The sequence below is a fragment of the Bos mutus genome, chromosome 15, assembly GCF_027580195.1.
Source record: "Bos mutus isolate GX-2022 chromosome 15, NWIPB_WYAK_1.1, whole genome shotgun sequence".
Lineage (NCBI taxonomy): Eukaryota > Metazoa > Chordata > Mammalia > Artiodactyla > Bovidae > Bos > Bos mutus.
In genome coordinates this window covers 37,075,503-37,094,201 of record NC_091631.1, presented here as the reverse complement: position 1 = coordinate 37,094,201, position 18,699 = coordinate 37,075,503, and the positions used below count along the sequence as shown (strand labels likewise).

The window sequence follows — 18,699 nt, the reverse complement described above, 5'->3', positions numbered from 1 at the left end:
CTAGGAAATGTAAAGGAAAATATATTAAAATATTCTACCAATGGTAGCATAAAGAAACTTCCAGAAATTATAAACTCTAGAATGACCTAATTTGGGGCTCCTGATCACTTACATCCACATGTTTACTTCCATTTCCCTTCTGAAACTCAACTAGAAGTGATAGTATAGAAAATTTTTAAAGATAAACACAGATCAACAAGGACAGAGAAAACAGGTAAAGAAATGTTAGCCCAAAAATTTTAAAAGACAGAAAGCAAGAGTTAAATGATTTAATGGGCATGAGAAAGGTAAAATTAGGAAGACAGAGGAAAGCAGAGAAGCAGTCTGATTTATACTACAGAACTCTCCAAAGGCTCAGAAGTTGGTTGGAGTAAAGAAATTATATCTGTGGTGAAAGCCCAAACAAGGATAGTAAATACGAAGAAGAGGAAACAAATGATAAAAATGTGATGAAGACAGAACTAACATTAACTGATTCAAGTTCAAGAGGACAATGATTGTATAACTGTTTAATGCAGAGCCCGCAGCACAATGTACCTAGTTCTACTAAAGATATTTGTTGAATGGATAGATGGAAGCAGGATCACATTGGAAGCATCATCTTGATATCTGAGTGAATTTGAGGGTATGATGTGATACAAAGGTTCCTGGCTAGTTGATGGAATAGATGCTTGTCCTTTTTACCAAGCTAATACGGAAGAGTATCAGGCTTGAAGGTGGGTATTAGAGGTGGAGATAATTCAGTTTAAGATAAATTTGAGGTCTTTACAACAGATTGAAAGAGCCCAAGTCTGCTGGAGCTGAGGAGAGTTGTCTGTGCTAGAAATACAGTGGCACTGTATCTCACAGAAATGGTTGAGCCAGCCTAAGGAAAATTGGCAGTAAAAGAGAGGAGATCTAAGGATGAAAAAATAAATAAATAAATTAGAAATACTGACATTTAAGGAGTGGGCAGAATAATAAAAACTAAAACATTGAGATGAAAGATCCATAAGAAAAGGCATAAGAGGAGAAAAATGGGGTCATGGAGGCCAAAGTAGGAAATTAAGAATAAAGTGACTAGAAAGAATGCAGGCCACAGTGGTAGAGTAGGAAGACTCTGAATTTATCCCTTCCCGTGGGCACACCAAAATTACAGCTATTCACAGAGTAACTATTGATGAGAAAGATTGGAAGACTAACAGAAAAGATTTTCTATAACTGAAGTCATAAAGACGGATCCGCAGCAAGTCAAGTAGTAGGGAGAGACTCAATACAGTCATGACCCATACCACCAGGTGGGCAGCCCACAAATGGGAGGATAATTACAATTACCAGAGTTCTCCCCAGGGAGTGAGTGGTCCAAGCCCTCCACCCCTGGACTCCTACACTGGGAAGATGAGCCCCCAGAATGTTTGGCTTTAATTAAAGCCAGCAGGGCTTACTTTCTGGAGAGCTAGAGGGCTGTGGGAAATAGACTTCAAGGGCGCACATGAAATCTCACATCCTCCAGTACCCAAGGCCGAAGCAGTAATTTGAAAGGAGCCTGGGGTGGACCCACCTGCTGATCTTGGAGAGCCTCCCAGAGAGGCAGGAAGCAAGTTGAGCTCACCTTGAAGACATAGACACTAACCGCAACCATTTTGAGAGCTTGTTCTACCACGTGGAGACTAGTGCTGGCAAGTGCCATTTTGGAATCTTCTTCTCTGTAGCTTACTAGCACCAGGACCCAGCCCACAGCCACCCTGGAATGTGACCCTGTCTACCAGGGAGCCCTGGACCTGGCCCCACATACCAGTTTACCATCACTAGCCCTGGGATCCCCCAGGGCCCTGCAGTTACAGACCCTGGGACCCACCTCCACCTACCAATGAGCAGGCACCAGCCCCTGGAGCCCCTGGGCCTTGGCCCTACCCATCAGCAGGCCAACACCAGCTCTTAGACACCTCGGATCCCTCAGGCAGCTGTCCCAGGATCCAGCTTCTGAGGCCAAAAAGGAATAGCATGATATAAAGTGATGAAAGGGGAAAATCTGCAACCAAGAATATTCTACCCAGCAAGGCTTTCCAGGTTTGATGGAGAAATCAAAAGTTGTACAAACAAAAGCTCAAAAAGAGTTCAAAACCACCAAACTAGCTTTACAAGAAGTGTTAAAGGGACGACTTCTAAGCAAAAAAGAAAAGGTCACAATTAGTAACATGAAAATTACAAAAAAAAAAAAATCTAATTGGTAAAGGCAAATATACAGTAAAAGTAGTAAAGCAAAGCCATGTTTAAAGATAGTAGGAAGTTTAAAAGCAAAAATAGTAAAATCATCTATCCACGATAGGTATTTAAGGGATATGCAGAACAAAAAATTATAAAACATGTTATCAAAAACAGTAAATGCAGGGGCAATGAAAGTTGCTGAACTGTGTCTGACTCTTTGCAACCCCATGGTCTGTCCATGGAATTCTCCCTGCAAGAATACTGGAGTGGGTTGCCTGCCATTCCCTTCTCCAGGGGATCTTCCTGAACCAGGGATCGAACCCGGATCTCCTGCAATTCAGGCAGATTCTTTACCCTCTGAGCTACAGGAGATTCCCAAATGCAGGGAGTGGGGGGTGAGAAAAATGCAGGGTAGTTACAGTGTATTTATGGGGGAAGGGTACGGCAAGAAGTGGGCTTCCCTAGTGGCTCAGCAGTAAAGAATTTGCCTGTTATGCCGGAGATGTGGAAGGAGCTGCAGTTTTGATCCCAGGGTTGGAAAGATCCCCTGGAGAAGGAAATGGCAATCTACTCCAGTATTCTTGCCTGGGAAATCCCATGGACAGAAGAGCCTGGCAGACTGCAAAAGAGTTCAACAGGACTTAGCGACTGAACGACAACAGGGTGAGAAACAGATGAGGGAGATTAAGAGGTACAAACTTCCAGGTACAAAAAAGTCACAGTATGAAATGTACAGTGTTGGAAATACAGTCAATAGCTATGTAATAAAATCTTTGGTTTTATAGTGTAACTTATCCTGGTGTTCAGTTGAAATGTATAGAAATATCAAATTGCTGTTGTGTAACAGGAACTAACAGTGTTATAGGCCAATTATATTTCAAGAACAAACAGATTTGTGTTTACCAGCGGTGGAAGATCAGAGGAGGGGAAATTGAATGAAGGCAGTCAAAAAATACAAAATCCCAGTTATAAGTACTAGGAATGTAATGTACCATATGATGAGTATAATTGACACAGCTGTTTGTTGTATTTGAAAGTTGTTAAGAGAGTCAATCCTGAATTCTTGTCACAAAAATATGTTTGTTTCTTTAATTTGACATCTATATGAGATGACAGATGTTCACTAAATGATATTGTTCACTAAATGATTGTTTGAAATGACTATATAGAAGTAAAGTTCATTTATATGAATAAATATACAATTTGTGATTTGGAAAATATAGACACCAAAATTTTACATTGGTTGTATAACGGTCATGGGATTTATCACAAGATATTTTGGGGTTTTTTTTTTTCCCTGCTTAACCTGCATTTCCTAGATCTTTTATAATGGAAGTGTGGGGGGTTTTTTAAAGGAAAGTAGTTTTTTAAAAAAGATAAAATATGTGTTTAATCTTAACAAATGGTATAGAGGTTAAATTAAATGTCTAAACATCATCCATTTGGTTGGTGTAAGAGGTGAAAGTGGTGACCTTTGCCAGTGCAAGTGGGGGTAGGAAGTTCAAAAGGCCAAAGCCAATCTAGAGAGGGTTGATCTTCTGGCCAGTGCCGAGTTTTCTGTTGTCATTAAGGAATAAATTCAGAATTTGCAAACATTGTTTTCTTAGGATTCCCAGAAATGCTTTCATGCTACTATCCTGACCTTATGTAACACTTTACATTTCACTGAGTGTTTCCTTATCAGTGCCTCGGGAAAAATAGCCACCACATGTAACTATAGGGTTGATAATTCCTTGCCTATTTATTTTTAAGGCTGGTTAGATGTGGTTGAGTCTGACTTTTTACACATTTCATTCATTGTATGGAATCTGATTTTGACTTTCAAGAAGATTTTAATAAATAGTGCTGCTAATGAATCTTAAAAGTTTTTCCCAGTATCCATTTTTAACTCTTTACAAAGATATTCCAAAATATTCTTACTGAAACTAAGAGCTATTTAAGTTTTTTCTGACCATATGTTATCATTATTTTTATAATATAAATTATGAGGAAAATTGTCTCCAATTATTACTATTTGCAGTAATTGGCTATATAAGTATTTGATTATTTTATCTTTTGCTAATGTTATAAAGGCAACATAATGATAACCTATGGGTTAAAATGCTGAAAACAGTGACTTCCATGGCGGTCCAGTGGTTAAGACTCCGTACTTGCAATGCAAGGTGTTTGACCTCTGGTCAGGCAACTGAGATCCCACAAGCTGCACGGCACGGCCAAGAAAATAAAATGCTAAAAAGAGCTGTTTGTTTTCCTTTATAACCTCACTTATATAATCAATACATGAAGGCTTTTCTATAGGTTTTACTTATTTATTAGTTCTAAATCAGACAGATTTATAATTCATTTCCTTTTTTTGTCACAGGAATTTAAAGTATGGTCTTCAGAGGGGTGGGAGTATAGGAAAACAAACAAAAAATATGTTATAGTAGCTACCTTGAAACTGTAAACTATATAAATTATTAATGTTATCTCTTCATGGCTACATCCACTAGCTTTTCCTTGCTTTGAAGATAGAGGAAGCAGTTTATCAACTAGAATTTCTTTTTGAAGCGCTCTTTCCTTGGCTCCATGATGAAACATTTTCTACATATCCTTGTACCTTTCTGGCCATTCTTTTTCCATCTTTTAAAGCTCATCCTTCTCCACTTGGCCTTTAATTTTTAAAGCTTCATATTCTTTTTTTTGTTTGTTTTTTTGTCTCATTCTATACTTACTTCAAGGATGATCTTTTTCACATGTACAACTTAAACTACTACCTATATGTTGATGACTCTTGGAAGTTTATTTTCTACTCCAGACCTTTGCTCTGAGCTCTACACCTTTATATCCAGCTGGGTGCCTGATATCTCATTTTCATGGTGTCAAAGACGGTCAGCTTTAGAAACTAAGCTCATGATAATGAATTTCCTTTACCCCTCAACTCTCAAACCTGATTCCCTTTCACCATTCCCAATCTTGGCAAATGGCACCACAACTGATCCAGTTATGCAAACTAAAACCTCAGAGCCTTCCTTGATGCCATCTTCTTCATCTCCAACACCAAGTCATATTGATTTTCACCCCATAGGAACCTTTTGACACAATCCTCTTCCCTCTCCCTCCACCTATGATATCCCTGTCAAAGCTACCATCATCCCTCCTAGACTGTAATACTCGTCTAAACATTCTTCCCCCATCCATTTTTGTTCTGGCCTAAATGCATTCATCATCCTATAGCCAGTAGTGATTTTTTTCAAACTACAGATCCCTCTTAGCTGGTTGTCGTCGTTCACTCGCTCAGTCGCTCAGTTGTGTCCAACTCTTTGTGACAACATGGACTGCAGCACGCCAGGCCTCCCTTCCCTTCACCATCTCCCAGAGCCTGCTCAAACTCATGTCCGTTTAGTCAGTGATGCCGTCCAACCATCTGGTCCTCTGTTGTCTCCTCCTCCTGCCTTCAATCATTCCCAGCATCAGGGTATTTTCTAATGAGTCAGCTCTTCGCATCAGGTGGCCAAAGTATTGGCACTTCAGCAGCATTATCCTATAGCCAGCCAGTGGATCTTTTCAGGCTACATATCTCTCTTAGCGTGGGTTCCCCAGAAAACAATGTGTATACTACCACTTTATTAGGAAATTGTTTCAGGTTGGAAACAGATTCTGAGGCAGAGTTTAGTTCAAAGGATATTTGTCAGGGAGTGATCTTTAGATTAACACCTGTAGGAGGGAAGGGAAAAAAATAGAATTGGGCAAAAGGAGAAGTCAGGCAACATTGTGGGCTCAAGGTTAGTCTCAGTCTAACCCACACAGAGCTCTGGGGCTAGAGTTGTCCCACATTATGTGAGAATAGCTGGGTATGGACCCACACCTTGATCAGTCATTGAATATTTACTGCTTCAGGAAGGGTTGTTGACAGCATTGCCAAGTCATGGCAGCAACAAGTCCTTCCTTGAAGGGGTATTTGGATAAGGCATTGTCATGTTCATTCCTTGTGCTGCTCACCTCCCCTTCTACAACGGTATTCAGAAGCAGCTCCTCCAGAATTCTAGTGTGCCTTTCTTGCTGGGGGAAACTGAGAAGAGGGTAAGTGGGGAAAACGTTAGCCCCTGCAGATGTAGCTGATGGTAGGAATGCAAATGATGCTAACCTCTCGTCTTATGACTCAAACCATCATCCTGGAGGGGTCTTAGCCTCTGGTCACCTGTGTTTCTCAGCCCAGCATTGTTGCACTGGTTCATTTTCCATCAGAATTTAGCAAGGAAGTACCAAGAGGTACCCAAGAACTTAACCTGGGTGCCAGGCATTCCTCCTTGCTCTCACTGTATGACATTAGCCCTACCTCCCTGGCATTCAGGTTGTTTTTTGGGGTTTTTCTTGTCAAGATGATGGCTCCTCTTGTCTGCCAGTTCCTTGGCAACAGCTGTAGTTTACAGATTAATGAGATTCTTGTTTTGTCCCCTAGTAAAATGTGTTCCTCCTTTGGGGAATAGAATCTGTAACCTTGTACAGCTCGAAGTTATAGCAATGGAAAGTGCAAATTCTCTAAGTGGGTCACTGATTGTGGTAGTAAGCAGGGCTTCTTAATTCTTGGATCTGCTACAGAGCCCTTTCTTGTTCTGGGTCCTAGTTCAGAGTTCTATTCAGAGCTGACAGCTTTCTGTGTCACCTGGTATAAGCCTGTACAGGAGTCCCAGATGTGAAATATGCTTTCATCATAGCCGTAAGAGGCCTATGAGAATTTGTGCTTCCTTCCTCATTTCCTTATAATGAGAGATACAAGATGCAACAAATTGTCCTTTTTCTTTGAATAAGATGTCCCAGCAGGCCAGGACCTTTATAATGTTTATCTCCCATCTTCTGCAGTGCATGTCTCACCAAGATTTCCAACATGGTGGTCACTGCTAGCTCATCCAGCCTGATTAGCAAGGTGTCATCAATGTAGCAGATCAGTATAATGTTCTGCTGCTGCTACTGCTGCTAAGTCACTTCAGTCGTGTCCGACTCTGTGCAGCCCCATAGACGGCAGCCCACAAGGCTCCCCTGTCCCCGGGATTCTCTAGGCAAGAACACTGGAGTGGGTTGCCACTGCCTTCTCCAATGCAGGAAAGTGAAAAGTGAAAGTGAAGTTGCTGAGTCTTGTCCGACTCTTAGCGACCCCATGGACTGCGGCCCACCAGGCTCCTCCATCCATGGGATTTTCCAGGCAAGAGTACTGGAGTGGGGTGCCATTGCCTTCTCCGTCGGGTATACTGTTCTAGGTGACATTTAATGTCCACGTTTCTTCCAAGTAAATTTGAATGGGAGGGGAATTTAATTAACATATCCCTGAGGCAAAATTGTAAATACGTAATTACCATTGTCCATTTCATGTAAATACAGACTGTTTCAGATCCTCCTCTGTGATAGAGATAGAATTTATTCACCAAATCATTGACTACATGCAACATTCCTGCAACCATAATCTGCAGTAGCAATGTGACTTTATTATATAACTGCCATGGGAGCTTCCTCATGGTTGAATTTGTTGTAGTCTACTTTTATACTTTTATACTCTGGTTTCTACAGACACAGGACTGGAGAATTAAATAGAGCTATGACAGAGACCATCACTCCTGCACCCTTTAAATCATTAAGAGTGGAACTAATTTGCACTGTTACCACCAGTAAATCCATTTAAAATAGGAACCAAAATTTCATACCAAATAGTGGGGAAAGCATTTGATACATTATATTTAAAAGAAGAAATCTAAAATTTTATTTTAACAAATACTTAGATTATTTTTACCATGTGCTGATACTTTTAGAACCAAAGTATGAATCTCACTTTCCTTGGGGGAGGTAAAAGTATTTAAAATTATTTTCCAACAAAATTGCATCATGATTTACTTTATGTTTGGCTTTTACAGCACTGTTCCAAAGATGATCCTTTTTGAAAAAATATTTAAAGCCTTCATAATTGTTCTTAATGGACTCTCTTAATCCTCTGACAGCAAATCATATTCTTTTAAAACACTTAGCATAAAATCATCCTAACCAGTGATCTTTTTTTCACTTGATCTAACTTTGTTAGATTTTGCTTTGTCAGTGTGATGTGATAGAAGCAGTTCTTTGACTTGGTAGACTTTATGAAATCCTATATTGTTTACATGTGTACATTTCTGTGTTTGATGGGGTGAGTAGAGGTAGAGGCCAATGTTAATATGAAAGTGTATTTCAGAGAATGGATACAGGTATTTGAAAGGCTGAGTCCCTTTGCTATTCACCTGAAACTATCACACCATTGTTTCTTAATTAGCTATTGTTTTTCAATTGCTAAATTGTGTCTGGACTCTGCGACCCCATGGACTGTAGCACACCAGGCTTCCCTGTCGTTTGGTTATACCTGAATACAAAATAAAAAGTTAAAAAAAAAAAAACTACAGCAGTGTTAAATTGAATGTGTTTTTCAGTAGTGACTAATTTGATGATGATGATGAAATGGTGGTGATTATTCCTTTTGCCTTGATTCTTTGGATCAAAATTTTGTCTGGGAGATTAATCCATGATGTTGGATATAACTATAATTTATTTTCACTTTTATGTAGTATTCTTTTGTATCAGTATACCACATTTTTTTCATTCTACCAAATACCTTTTTTCATTTTTCCTGTTTGATGCTTCCTGAACTCTTAGCATATGAAGACTAAATTCTTTTATTATTTCTTTTACTTTTTCCTGCTTTCTCCTCTATTTCCAGCACTCCTATTACGCATATTTTAGAAGCTTTGACTTGATTCTCTGTATTTCTTAATTTTTAAAGAAATTATCAAGACAAAGATGAAATAAATGGATACTATGGGGGTAAAAATTAACGTCCAGCACTTCCTTTGCATTTTAATTTTAGCAATCACATTTTAAATTTTCAATTGGTTTTCACAGTTGTAATATAGTTTCAAGCTCTTTTGAGTAGATTATTTCTAATTAGTGGAAATTTTCTTCTTTTGCCTGAATTATGTGTTTCTCAGATGCCATTTTTATATTCAGTTCTATACTTTATTGAACTTCCTGATGTTCAAGCTGGTTTTAGAAAAGGCAGAGGAACCAGAGATCCAATCGCCAACATCCACTGGATCATCGAAAAAGCAAGAGAATTCCAGAAAAACATCTATTTCTGCTTTATTGACTATGCCAAAGCCTTTGACTATGTGGATCACAATAAACTGTGGAAAATTCTGAAAGAGATGAGAATACCAGACCACCTGACCTGCTTCTTGAGAAATCTGTATGCAGGTCAGGAAGCAACAGTTAGAACTGGACATGGAACAACAGACTGGTTCCAAATAGGAAAAGGAGTACGTCAAGGCTGTATATTGTCACCCTGTTTATTTAACTTATATGCAGAGTACATCATGAGAAACCCTGGACTGGAAGAAACACAAGCCAGAATCAAGATTGCTGGGAGAAATATCAATAACCTCAGATATGCAGATGACACCACCCTTATGGCAGAAAGTGAAGAGGAACTAAAAAGCCTCTTGATGAAAGTGAAGGTGGAGAGTGAAAAAGTGGGCTTAAAGCTCAACATTCAGAAAACGAAGATCATGGCATCCGGTCCCACCACTTCATGGGAAATAGATGGGGAAACAGTGGAAACAGTGTCAGACTTTATTTTGGGGGGCTCCAAAATTACTGCAGATGGTGGCTGCAGCCATGAAATTAAAAGACACTTACTCCTTGGAAGGAAAGTTATGACCAACCTGGATAGCATATTCAAAAGCAGAGATATACTTTGCCAACAAAGGTTTGTCTAGTCAAGTCTGTGGTTTTTCCTGTGGTCATGTACGGATGTGAGAGTTGGACTGTGAAGAAGGCTAAGCACCTAAGAATTGATTCTTTTGAACTGTGGTGTTGGAGAAGACTCTTGAGAGTCCCTTGGACTGCAAGGAGATCCAACCAGTCCATTCTGAAGGAGATCAGCCCTGGGATTTCTTTGGAAGAAATGATGCTAAAGCTGAAACTCCAGTACTTTGGCCACCTCATGCGAAGAGTTGACTCATTGGAAAAGACTCTGATGCTGGGAGGGATTGGGGGCAGGAGGAGAAGGGGACGACAAAGAATGAGATGGCTGGATGGCATCACTGACTTGATGGACGTGAGTCTGAGTGAACTCCAGGAGTTGGTGATGGACAGGGAGGCCTGACGTGCTGTGATTCATGGGGTTGCAAAGAGTCAGACATGACTGAGTGGCTGATCTGATCTGATCTGATACTCTATTGCATTTGAGAGGCAACAGGACTTAGAGCTTTAAAGCATAAACATTGGAGTGAGACTGCTGGGTTTGAATTCTTCCTCTGTTGTTTGTACCCATTTAATCTCAGGCAATTATTTAACCTCTAGAAACTAGTTCCTTCCTAAACAAAATGGACCCAATTCTAGTGTCTACCTCCTAGAGATGTTGTAAAAATTAAATGAAATAATTTCTGTGTATCCAAACTGAAAATGTTTGCTATTAATACTCAGTAAGCACTTAATAAATGTTAGCTATTATTACCATATGTCAGGTGCACTGTCCTAGTTTCCAGACATACAACGTTGAAGCAGACTTGCACCGTTCACTCAAAAACTTAAGACTGGATGTTATTTGTCAAGTCTAGCATTCATCTTCTGTCTCAGTAGGACTGGTGGTACATATTAAATAACCATAGTGTTCAAAATTGTGGTACATTCTCAGTGGTTTTATTAGCTGATTGAGCATTAAAATATAACCTGAGGCTGAAACAACAAGAGTCTCACTGCTTATTTTGTACTTAGCAGTGTACTTGGAGGGCTTCCTAGGTGGTGCTAGTGGTAAAGAACCTGTGTGCCAATGCAGGAGACGCAGGAGACCCAGGTTCAATTCCTGGGTTGGGAAGATCCCCTGGAGGAGGGCATGGCAACCCACTTGAGTATTCTTGCCTGGAGAACCCCACGGACAGCCTGGTGGGCTACAGTCCATAGGGTCCAAAGAGTCAGACACAACTGAAGCAACTTAGCATGCAAGCACATGCTGTACCTGGAAAGGGTGGACGAGCCGGAGGGCATTCATGTGGGGTGCCAAAGGGGAGGAGTGTAAATGGTGAGGCAAGGCATGGGTGGCATGCTAGAGGTATTAGATGTGATAGGAGTAGTTATAATGTGGAATCGTTTGTTGTTGTTCAGTTGTTAAGACATGTCCAACTCATTATTACCCTATGGACTCCTCTGCTCTCCACAATCTCCCAGAGTTTGCTCAAATTCATGTCTGTTGAGTTGGTGATGTGGAATAGAAGATGACCAAAAAAAAGCAGACTGACTAGAGCTGTGGCTTATAACTGGAGGGCCATATGGTCGGTTAACTGTGGAGATTGGTCCACACCACAGAGGTCTTACAAGGTTAGCAGAAGACTTTGCTCATTATCCTGTATTGGTCAGAACATAGCTGACATTTTTGAGCAAGAGAGTAATATGATATACAGAGGTATTTTTGGCTTTGGTAGTTTTAATTTTTGTCTCTGTGTAGAAGATACAAATGTTCTCAGTGTTTTGGACAACTCAAAAAAATTTTTTTCTGAGCTATGTCTAATCCAAACTCAAAAAAAGCTTTGTAAGACATCATGCCTTTTGGCCTTATTTTTTTCTTTTAATGTTTACATATATCATTTTTGAGAGATTCCAAAGTTTTATGAAAACAGGAATGCTGGTTATAACAGTTCCAAAGGTATGCAAATCCAAATATGAAATAATTTAGGGTAATGAGAAATTAAGATTGCAAGGTTCACTCTTCAATTGTAGGAGGAAAATTAAAGGTAAACCACGTAGCAAAGTTCAAAATAAAACATGTATAGGTATTCAAGTCCTTGGAGGCTTATAAATTGCCTGGTATGCCTATAACTACTTTGCTATTATGTGGCCAAAACACAGGGGACTTCAGGATGTGTATTTACGAACTGATTCCCCAACAGATAACTGCACTATGCCGAAATGCTATTGCTATGTCAGTGATTGTACTTCTTGTTTCAGAATTTTTCCATTTTTCAATCTAATTAACTTAGAATGTCTCTAACGTGATTTACAAAGAATTTTATATTTATATTTTGCAATCAGCATTTGACTGGCGCTCAGGTTTGAGACATGCACTACAATGTGTAAACATTTTGTAAGATAATAAATAGCTTCTAAATGTTTTATGATTGCCTGTTCCCTGCTAATTGGTCATGGATTGAAATTCCCCATTGTTTAATTTTTTTTAATATGTGGGAAATTTGTATAAATGAGTGTGTGGGACTTCATATCACAGCTGTTGTCATTTAAAGTTTGGACAGCATCATTACAAATGAAGCCCTGCTGTGAAATCAAAGTCAAAAGGCATCTTGGCATCCCAATCATTTCCTTAGGAGAAGATTACAGCTCAAGTCTGTTGAACTTTATTGCCTTGGGCCTCATGACAGTCTTCAGAAACATGCAAGGCATTTCTGTTAAAGAAACTCAGATGTGCTAGGACACAGGGGATGACATTCTTGCACATAACAGTGTCCTAAGCAAGAGAATGAGGAATAAGTTAGGAAGAAAAAAGATGATTCACACTTTTTGCCATATTCTGGGATTATAAAATCCATGGAGATGACAGAACAGGAACAGGATGTGGTGTTTTCCTACATGGCCTCTGTATTTTTTCCAGTTTTACTGAAGTATAATCAGCAAATAAATTTGTAATGTATTTAAAGTGTACACCATGAAAATTTTTTTTTTAATTTTATTTTTAAACTTTACAATATTGTATTAGTTTTGCCAAATATCGAAATGAATCCGCCACAGGTATACCTGTGTTCCCCATCCTGAACCCTCCTCCCTCCTCCCTCCTCCCTCCCCATACCCTCCCTCTGGGTCCTCCCAGTGCACCAGCCCCAAGCATCCACTATTGTGCATCGAACCTGGACTGGCGACTCGTTTCATACATGATATTATACATGTTTCAATGCCATTCTCCCAAATCATCCCACCCTCTTCCTCTCCCACAGAGTCCATAAGACTGATCTATACATCAGTGTCTCTTTTGCTGTCTCGTACACAGGGTTATTGTTACCATCTTTCTAAATTCCATATATATGCGTTAAAATACCATACATTGTGAAAGGATTCCCACAATCGAATTAATTAACACATCCATCACCTTGCAGATTTACCTTTCTGGGGAGGGTGAGAATACTTAAATTCTACTTTCTTAGCAGATTTTCATTATATAATAACAGTATTATCAACTGTAGTCACTATGTTATACATTAGATTCTCAAACCTTGTTCATCTTATATGTACTCTTTTACCAGCATCTTCCCATTTCTCCCATACCCCAGCCCCTGGCAACCACCATTCTACTCTTTCTTAGTTCAACTTTTTTTTTAAGACTATACCTATAAGTGATACCATGCAGTATTTGTCTTTCTTTGCCTGGTTTATTTCACTTAACCATAATACCCTCTACATTCATCCATGTTGTTCCAAGTGGCAGGACTTTTTTCCTTTATAAGGCTGAATAATATTGCATATATAAACTACATTTTCTTTATCCATTCATTCTTTGATGGATACTTAGGTTGCTTCCACACCTTGGGTGTTCTGAATAATTCTGCAATGAACATGGGAGTACAGATTTCTCTGTAAGATAATGATTTTCTTTGCATTGTATATATACCCAGAAGTGGGATTCTTGGATCATATGATAGTTCTATTTTTAGTTACTTAAGGAACCTCCAGTTGTTTTCCATAGTGACTGTACTAGTTTACTTTCCTTCCAACAGTGTGCAAGGATTCCCTTTTCTCTGCATCCTCCTGAGCAATTTTTTCTTGTCTTTTTGGTAATTCAGTTCAGTCGTTCAGTGGTGTCTGACTCTTTGTGACCCCATGAACCACAGCACGTCAGGCCTTCCTGTCCGTCATCAACTCCCAAAGTCCACACAAACCCATGTCCATTGAGTCAGTGATGCCATCCAACCATCTCATCCTCTGTCATCTGCTTCTCCTCCTGCCCTCAATCTTTCCCAGCATCAGGGTCTTTTCAGATGAGTCAGCTCTTCGCATCAGGTGGCCAAAGTATTGGAGTTTCAGCTTCAAAATCAGTCCTACCAAAGAACACCAGGACTGATCTCCTTTAGGATGGACTGGTTGGATCTCCTTGCAGTCCAAGGGACTCTCAAGAGTCTTCTCCAGCACCACATTTCAAAAACATCAATTATTTGGCACTCAGCTTTCTTTATAGTCCAACTCTCACATCCATACATGACCACTGGAAAAACCATAGGCTTGACTAGCAGACCTTTGTTGACAAAGTAATGTCTCTGCTTTTGAATATGCTGTCCAGGTTGGTCGTAATTTTCCTTCCAAGGAGTAAGCATCTTTTAACTTCATGGCTGCAGTCACCATCTGCAGTGATTTTAGAGCCCAGAAAAATAAAGTCAGGCGCTGTTTCCACTGTTTCCCCATCTATTTGCCAGGAAGTGATGGGACCAGATGCCATGATCTTCGTTTTCTGAATGTTGAGCTTCAAGCCAACTTTTTCACTCTCCACTTTCACTTTCATCAAGAGGCTTTTTAGTTCCTCTTCACTTTCTGCCATAAGGCTTGTGTCATCTGCATATCTGAGGTTATTGATATTTCTCCTGGCAGTCTTGATTCCAGCTTGTGCTTCCTCCAGCCCAGCATTTCTCATGATGTACTCTGCATAATAGCCATTCTAATAATGAAGTTACAGCTCACTGTGGTTTTGATTTGCATTTCTCTGATTATTAACAATGTGGAGTACCTTTTAATGTACCTGTTGGCCATATGTATGTCTTTGAAAAAAATGTTCAGTTACTTTGCCCGTTTTTAATTGAGTTATTTGGTCTTTTTTGCTCTTGAGTTGTATGAGGTCCCTGAATATTTTGGCTAGGAACCCTTTATTGGATTTATGATTTGCAAATATTTTCTCCTGTTGCATAGGTTGCCTTTTCATTTTGTTGATGGTTTTCTGTGATGTGCAGAAACTTTTTAGTTTGATGTAGTCCCATTTGTTTATATTTGCTTTTGTTGCCTTTGTACTTTTAAGTGTCACATCTAAAACATGATTGCCAAGAATAATGTCCAGGAACTTACCACCTGTGTTTTCTCCTAGGAGTTTTATTGCTTCAGATCTTATATTCATGTCTTTAATCCAGTTTGAGTTGATTTTTGTGTATGATATAAGATAGAAGTCTAGTTTCATTTTTCATTTGGATATCCAGTTTTCCCAGCCTGCCTTTATTTTAAAATAAAAACATAAATGTGGTTCCAAAGTAATGACTGCCTTCTTATTTGCAGGGCAGCAAAGGAGACACAGAAATAAAGAATAGACTTTCATTCACTGTAGGTGAGGGAGATAGTGGGATGACCTGAGAGAGTAGTATTGAAACATACACATTACCACATGTAAAATGGAGAGCCAGTGGGAATCTACTGTATGATGCCTGAAACCCAAAGCTGTGACAACCTAGAGGGGTGGGATTGGGAGGGAGGTTTAAGAGGAAGGGAACAAGTTCTTGCCTGTGGCTCATGTTGATGCATGACAGAAACCTCACCATATAGTAAAGTAATTATCTTCCAATTAAAAAAAAAAAACAACTAGTGTTTGCACAACAGTAAGGACACTGCCCACTGCCCTCATAGAAACTTCTTAGATAAGCCTGAGTCTTCCTTGTAAAACCAAGCTTCTCTCTCCTAATATGTTATCTTTGCTGATGTATTCATGGATCCTGATGGTTAATATAAATTCTGTTTGTTTGCTTTTTATGTAAATGAGATGTTTCCCCCTTAGAAATGGGAGCCACGTTGCGTAGCAGCCATATCTCAGAGACCTTGTTCTACCAGTGACCTTTCTTTTTCAACTCTCTCTCCCTTGGATTTTCCTCCTTGGTGTGCACGGGTCCCTTCTAATTCTTACAGAATCAAAGGATTACATAGAATGTTGGTATTCATCTGGCTCAGTACTACCAAGATTCATTCAGCCACCCATTTGGATGTCATAACTCTTCCACAGCTTCCTCCCCTTTACAGCTATGAGCATTTACACTGGGGGCCTTTGTTTTACTCTACTCACTTACACCCTCATCATGTCACCAGTAACCTCTTTGATTCACAAGTTTCTTGGCTTTTTCTCAATCTTCATTTTACTGAATTTCATGAAGCTTTCAACACCATCGGTCATTTCTTCTCCTGACATCTATAGTATTGTGCTCAGTCGCATCTGACCCTTTGTGGCCCCATCACTCTAGCCCGCCTGACTCCTATGCCCATGGAATTTTCCAGGCAAGAATACTGGAGTGGGGTGCCATTTCCTACTCCAGGGGATCTTCCTGACCCAGGGATCGAACCTGTGTCTCTTGCGTCTCCTGCATTAGCAGGTAGATTCTTTACCACTAGTACCACCTGGGAATCCTGACATCTATAGTATTGCTTTCTTCTAATTTCTTTCCCATCTTGATTTTCCTTTATTCCTTCTATATAAGCATCTATCTTCCCCAGGTTTCTGTCTTTAGCGGCTTCTCTTCATTCCTCTCTCTCCATTTTCCTAGCAGCTGCACCATTTTACATTCCCACTGAGATTTCCTGACTTTCCTATTCCCCAACATTTCACCCAAAGGGTTTTGGCATCACTGATATTTCTTGCCTGATCCATAACAAAATTTTACATGCAAACTCTTCATAGGTAACACTGAGAAAAAATACACTATTTCAATTATAACATACATCCCAGTCTTAGAGAAGTTAAAATGTGGAGGGAAAAGGTGTATCTTTGGTTCAGTGAAATGCAGTAATTAAATATATTTAAACCCCCTCCAAAATTTTTTGGACAAATTGCACAGCTATGAACATAAACGGGAAAGTAAAAGTAGCTACTCACCAATAGTGTATGAAAATATCTTTCTCAAATGTATTTTTACAACAAAAGACTGTGCTTCAGGACAGTATTTTTTTCCAGCTCTTTTTTCACAATTATCTAGGTAAGTCTTAATGACAATTTAGAATAAAAGTAAAAACCCCTTAGAACAGTAAATAATGTATCATAGATTTTTGTTTCCATATATTTGTGATTTCTGATAAATGTCCTAATAATGCTCATTTCTCTTTGTTTTCTTTAAGGATTGTTCCAGTTTAGAAGAATATAACATTGCTGCAGCATTACTCCCTCTGACTAGTGCTTTCTATAGGGTAAGTTTTAGTGGTCTATATGTAAGTCATTTTGATTTATATAAATGTATTCAGCTTGATTTATCATGGAACTACATCAGTCCCATCTCCTGACAATATCTAAGACACATCTGTGGCTATATCTGTTATAACATTTGTTGCATACTATGTGCAAAAAATGAAATACATGTTAAATTATCTCCTAAGATATAACCCCACCACTCCATCCCCATTTCATTGTTCTTTAGAGCAACTTAATAACCTGAAATTATGTATTGTTTAGTTTATATTTGACTGCTCTCTGCCACCAAAGAAAACAAATTTGGTGGGATATTATTATATATATTATAATTATACTTATATATTATATTATATATTATTAATATTAATCATTAATTATAATAAATTATTTATTATATTTAATAAATTTAATATTAATTAATATTATATATTATCTGTCTTATTCATTGCTATATCCCAGTGTTAATAAGTTTCTGCTGAATGACTGAATGAATGAATGAACACACTAGATGAATAAATGTAAGGCAGAAATTAGAGATTAACGTCACTGGCAACTTCTGTGAACCTTCTTAAAATTTTCTGGAGTGCTCAGTGCTTTTCTTAATTCTATCACATATTGTAGTTCTCCTGTCCATGCCTTTCAAAGAGATTGATTCTTATGGCAAACAATCCAGCAAATTCTTATTCTCTCTTTTCCTGTAAAGACTTGTAGGGAGTTACGGAGCCACGCTCTGAAGAGCACGTTGATTACGTCTGTCTGAAATACACAGTAGGAAACAAGAAACCTGTGGCAGCCAGGCTGCCTCAGGCCCAGCTATGTGCAGTTAGCCTCAGGAAGCTCAGGACTTCAGACAGGTGTTATGGAAGGACTTCTAGTTTAGCTACTCCCTGTTTCATGGACTCTAAGTCAAGAGAGATTATCAGATATTCCCAGATCTAATTTAGTGGAGAACTAACTAGGCATCAGATATATCTAAGTGCTTTAGCTGATTCATAAAAATGATCCATGCCCTTAGATGCTTTTTGTTCTGCCTATCCTTTTTGTTTCATCCACCATTTCTGACTGATGAGGTCTAGTCCTCTTCCTGCACTTAGCATGTGTTCAATAAATATTTCTTGATAAGACCAATTTTTAAAAAACTTTACTTCAAACAGTTTGTCCACAGTCTCTGAGTTAAAAGTCTTAACCCAAACATTCTCCATAATCAGGAGCCCTTTCTCTGCTGCTAAGTCACTGCGTATTCCTTTTTCTTCCTCCTTACCTTCCCATCCTCTTCAAAAACAGAAAATGAAATTTATGAGACTCACACTTCTGAG

General features: G+C 39.0%; 1 protein-coding gene across 1 annotated transcript in view; it reads left to right on the top strand.

The window, feature by feature from the left end:
• Positions 1 to 18,699, top strand: part of SBF2 (SET binding factor 2) — a 498,680-nt gene that overhangs the window by 347,552 nt on the left and 132,429 nt on the right. Inside the window, exon 17 of the mRNA XM_070383912.1 lies at positions 17,314 to 17,382. Within this exon, the coding sequence (XP_070240013.1) occupies positions 17,314 to 17,382 (69 nt within the window). The remainder of the gene's footprint in view (positions 1 to 17,313; positions 17,383 to 18,699) is intronic.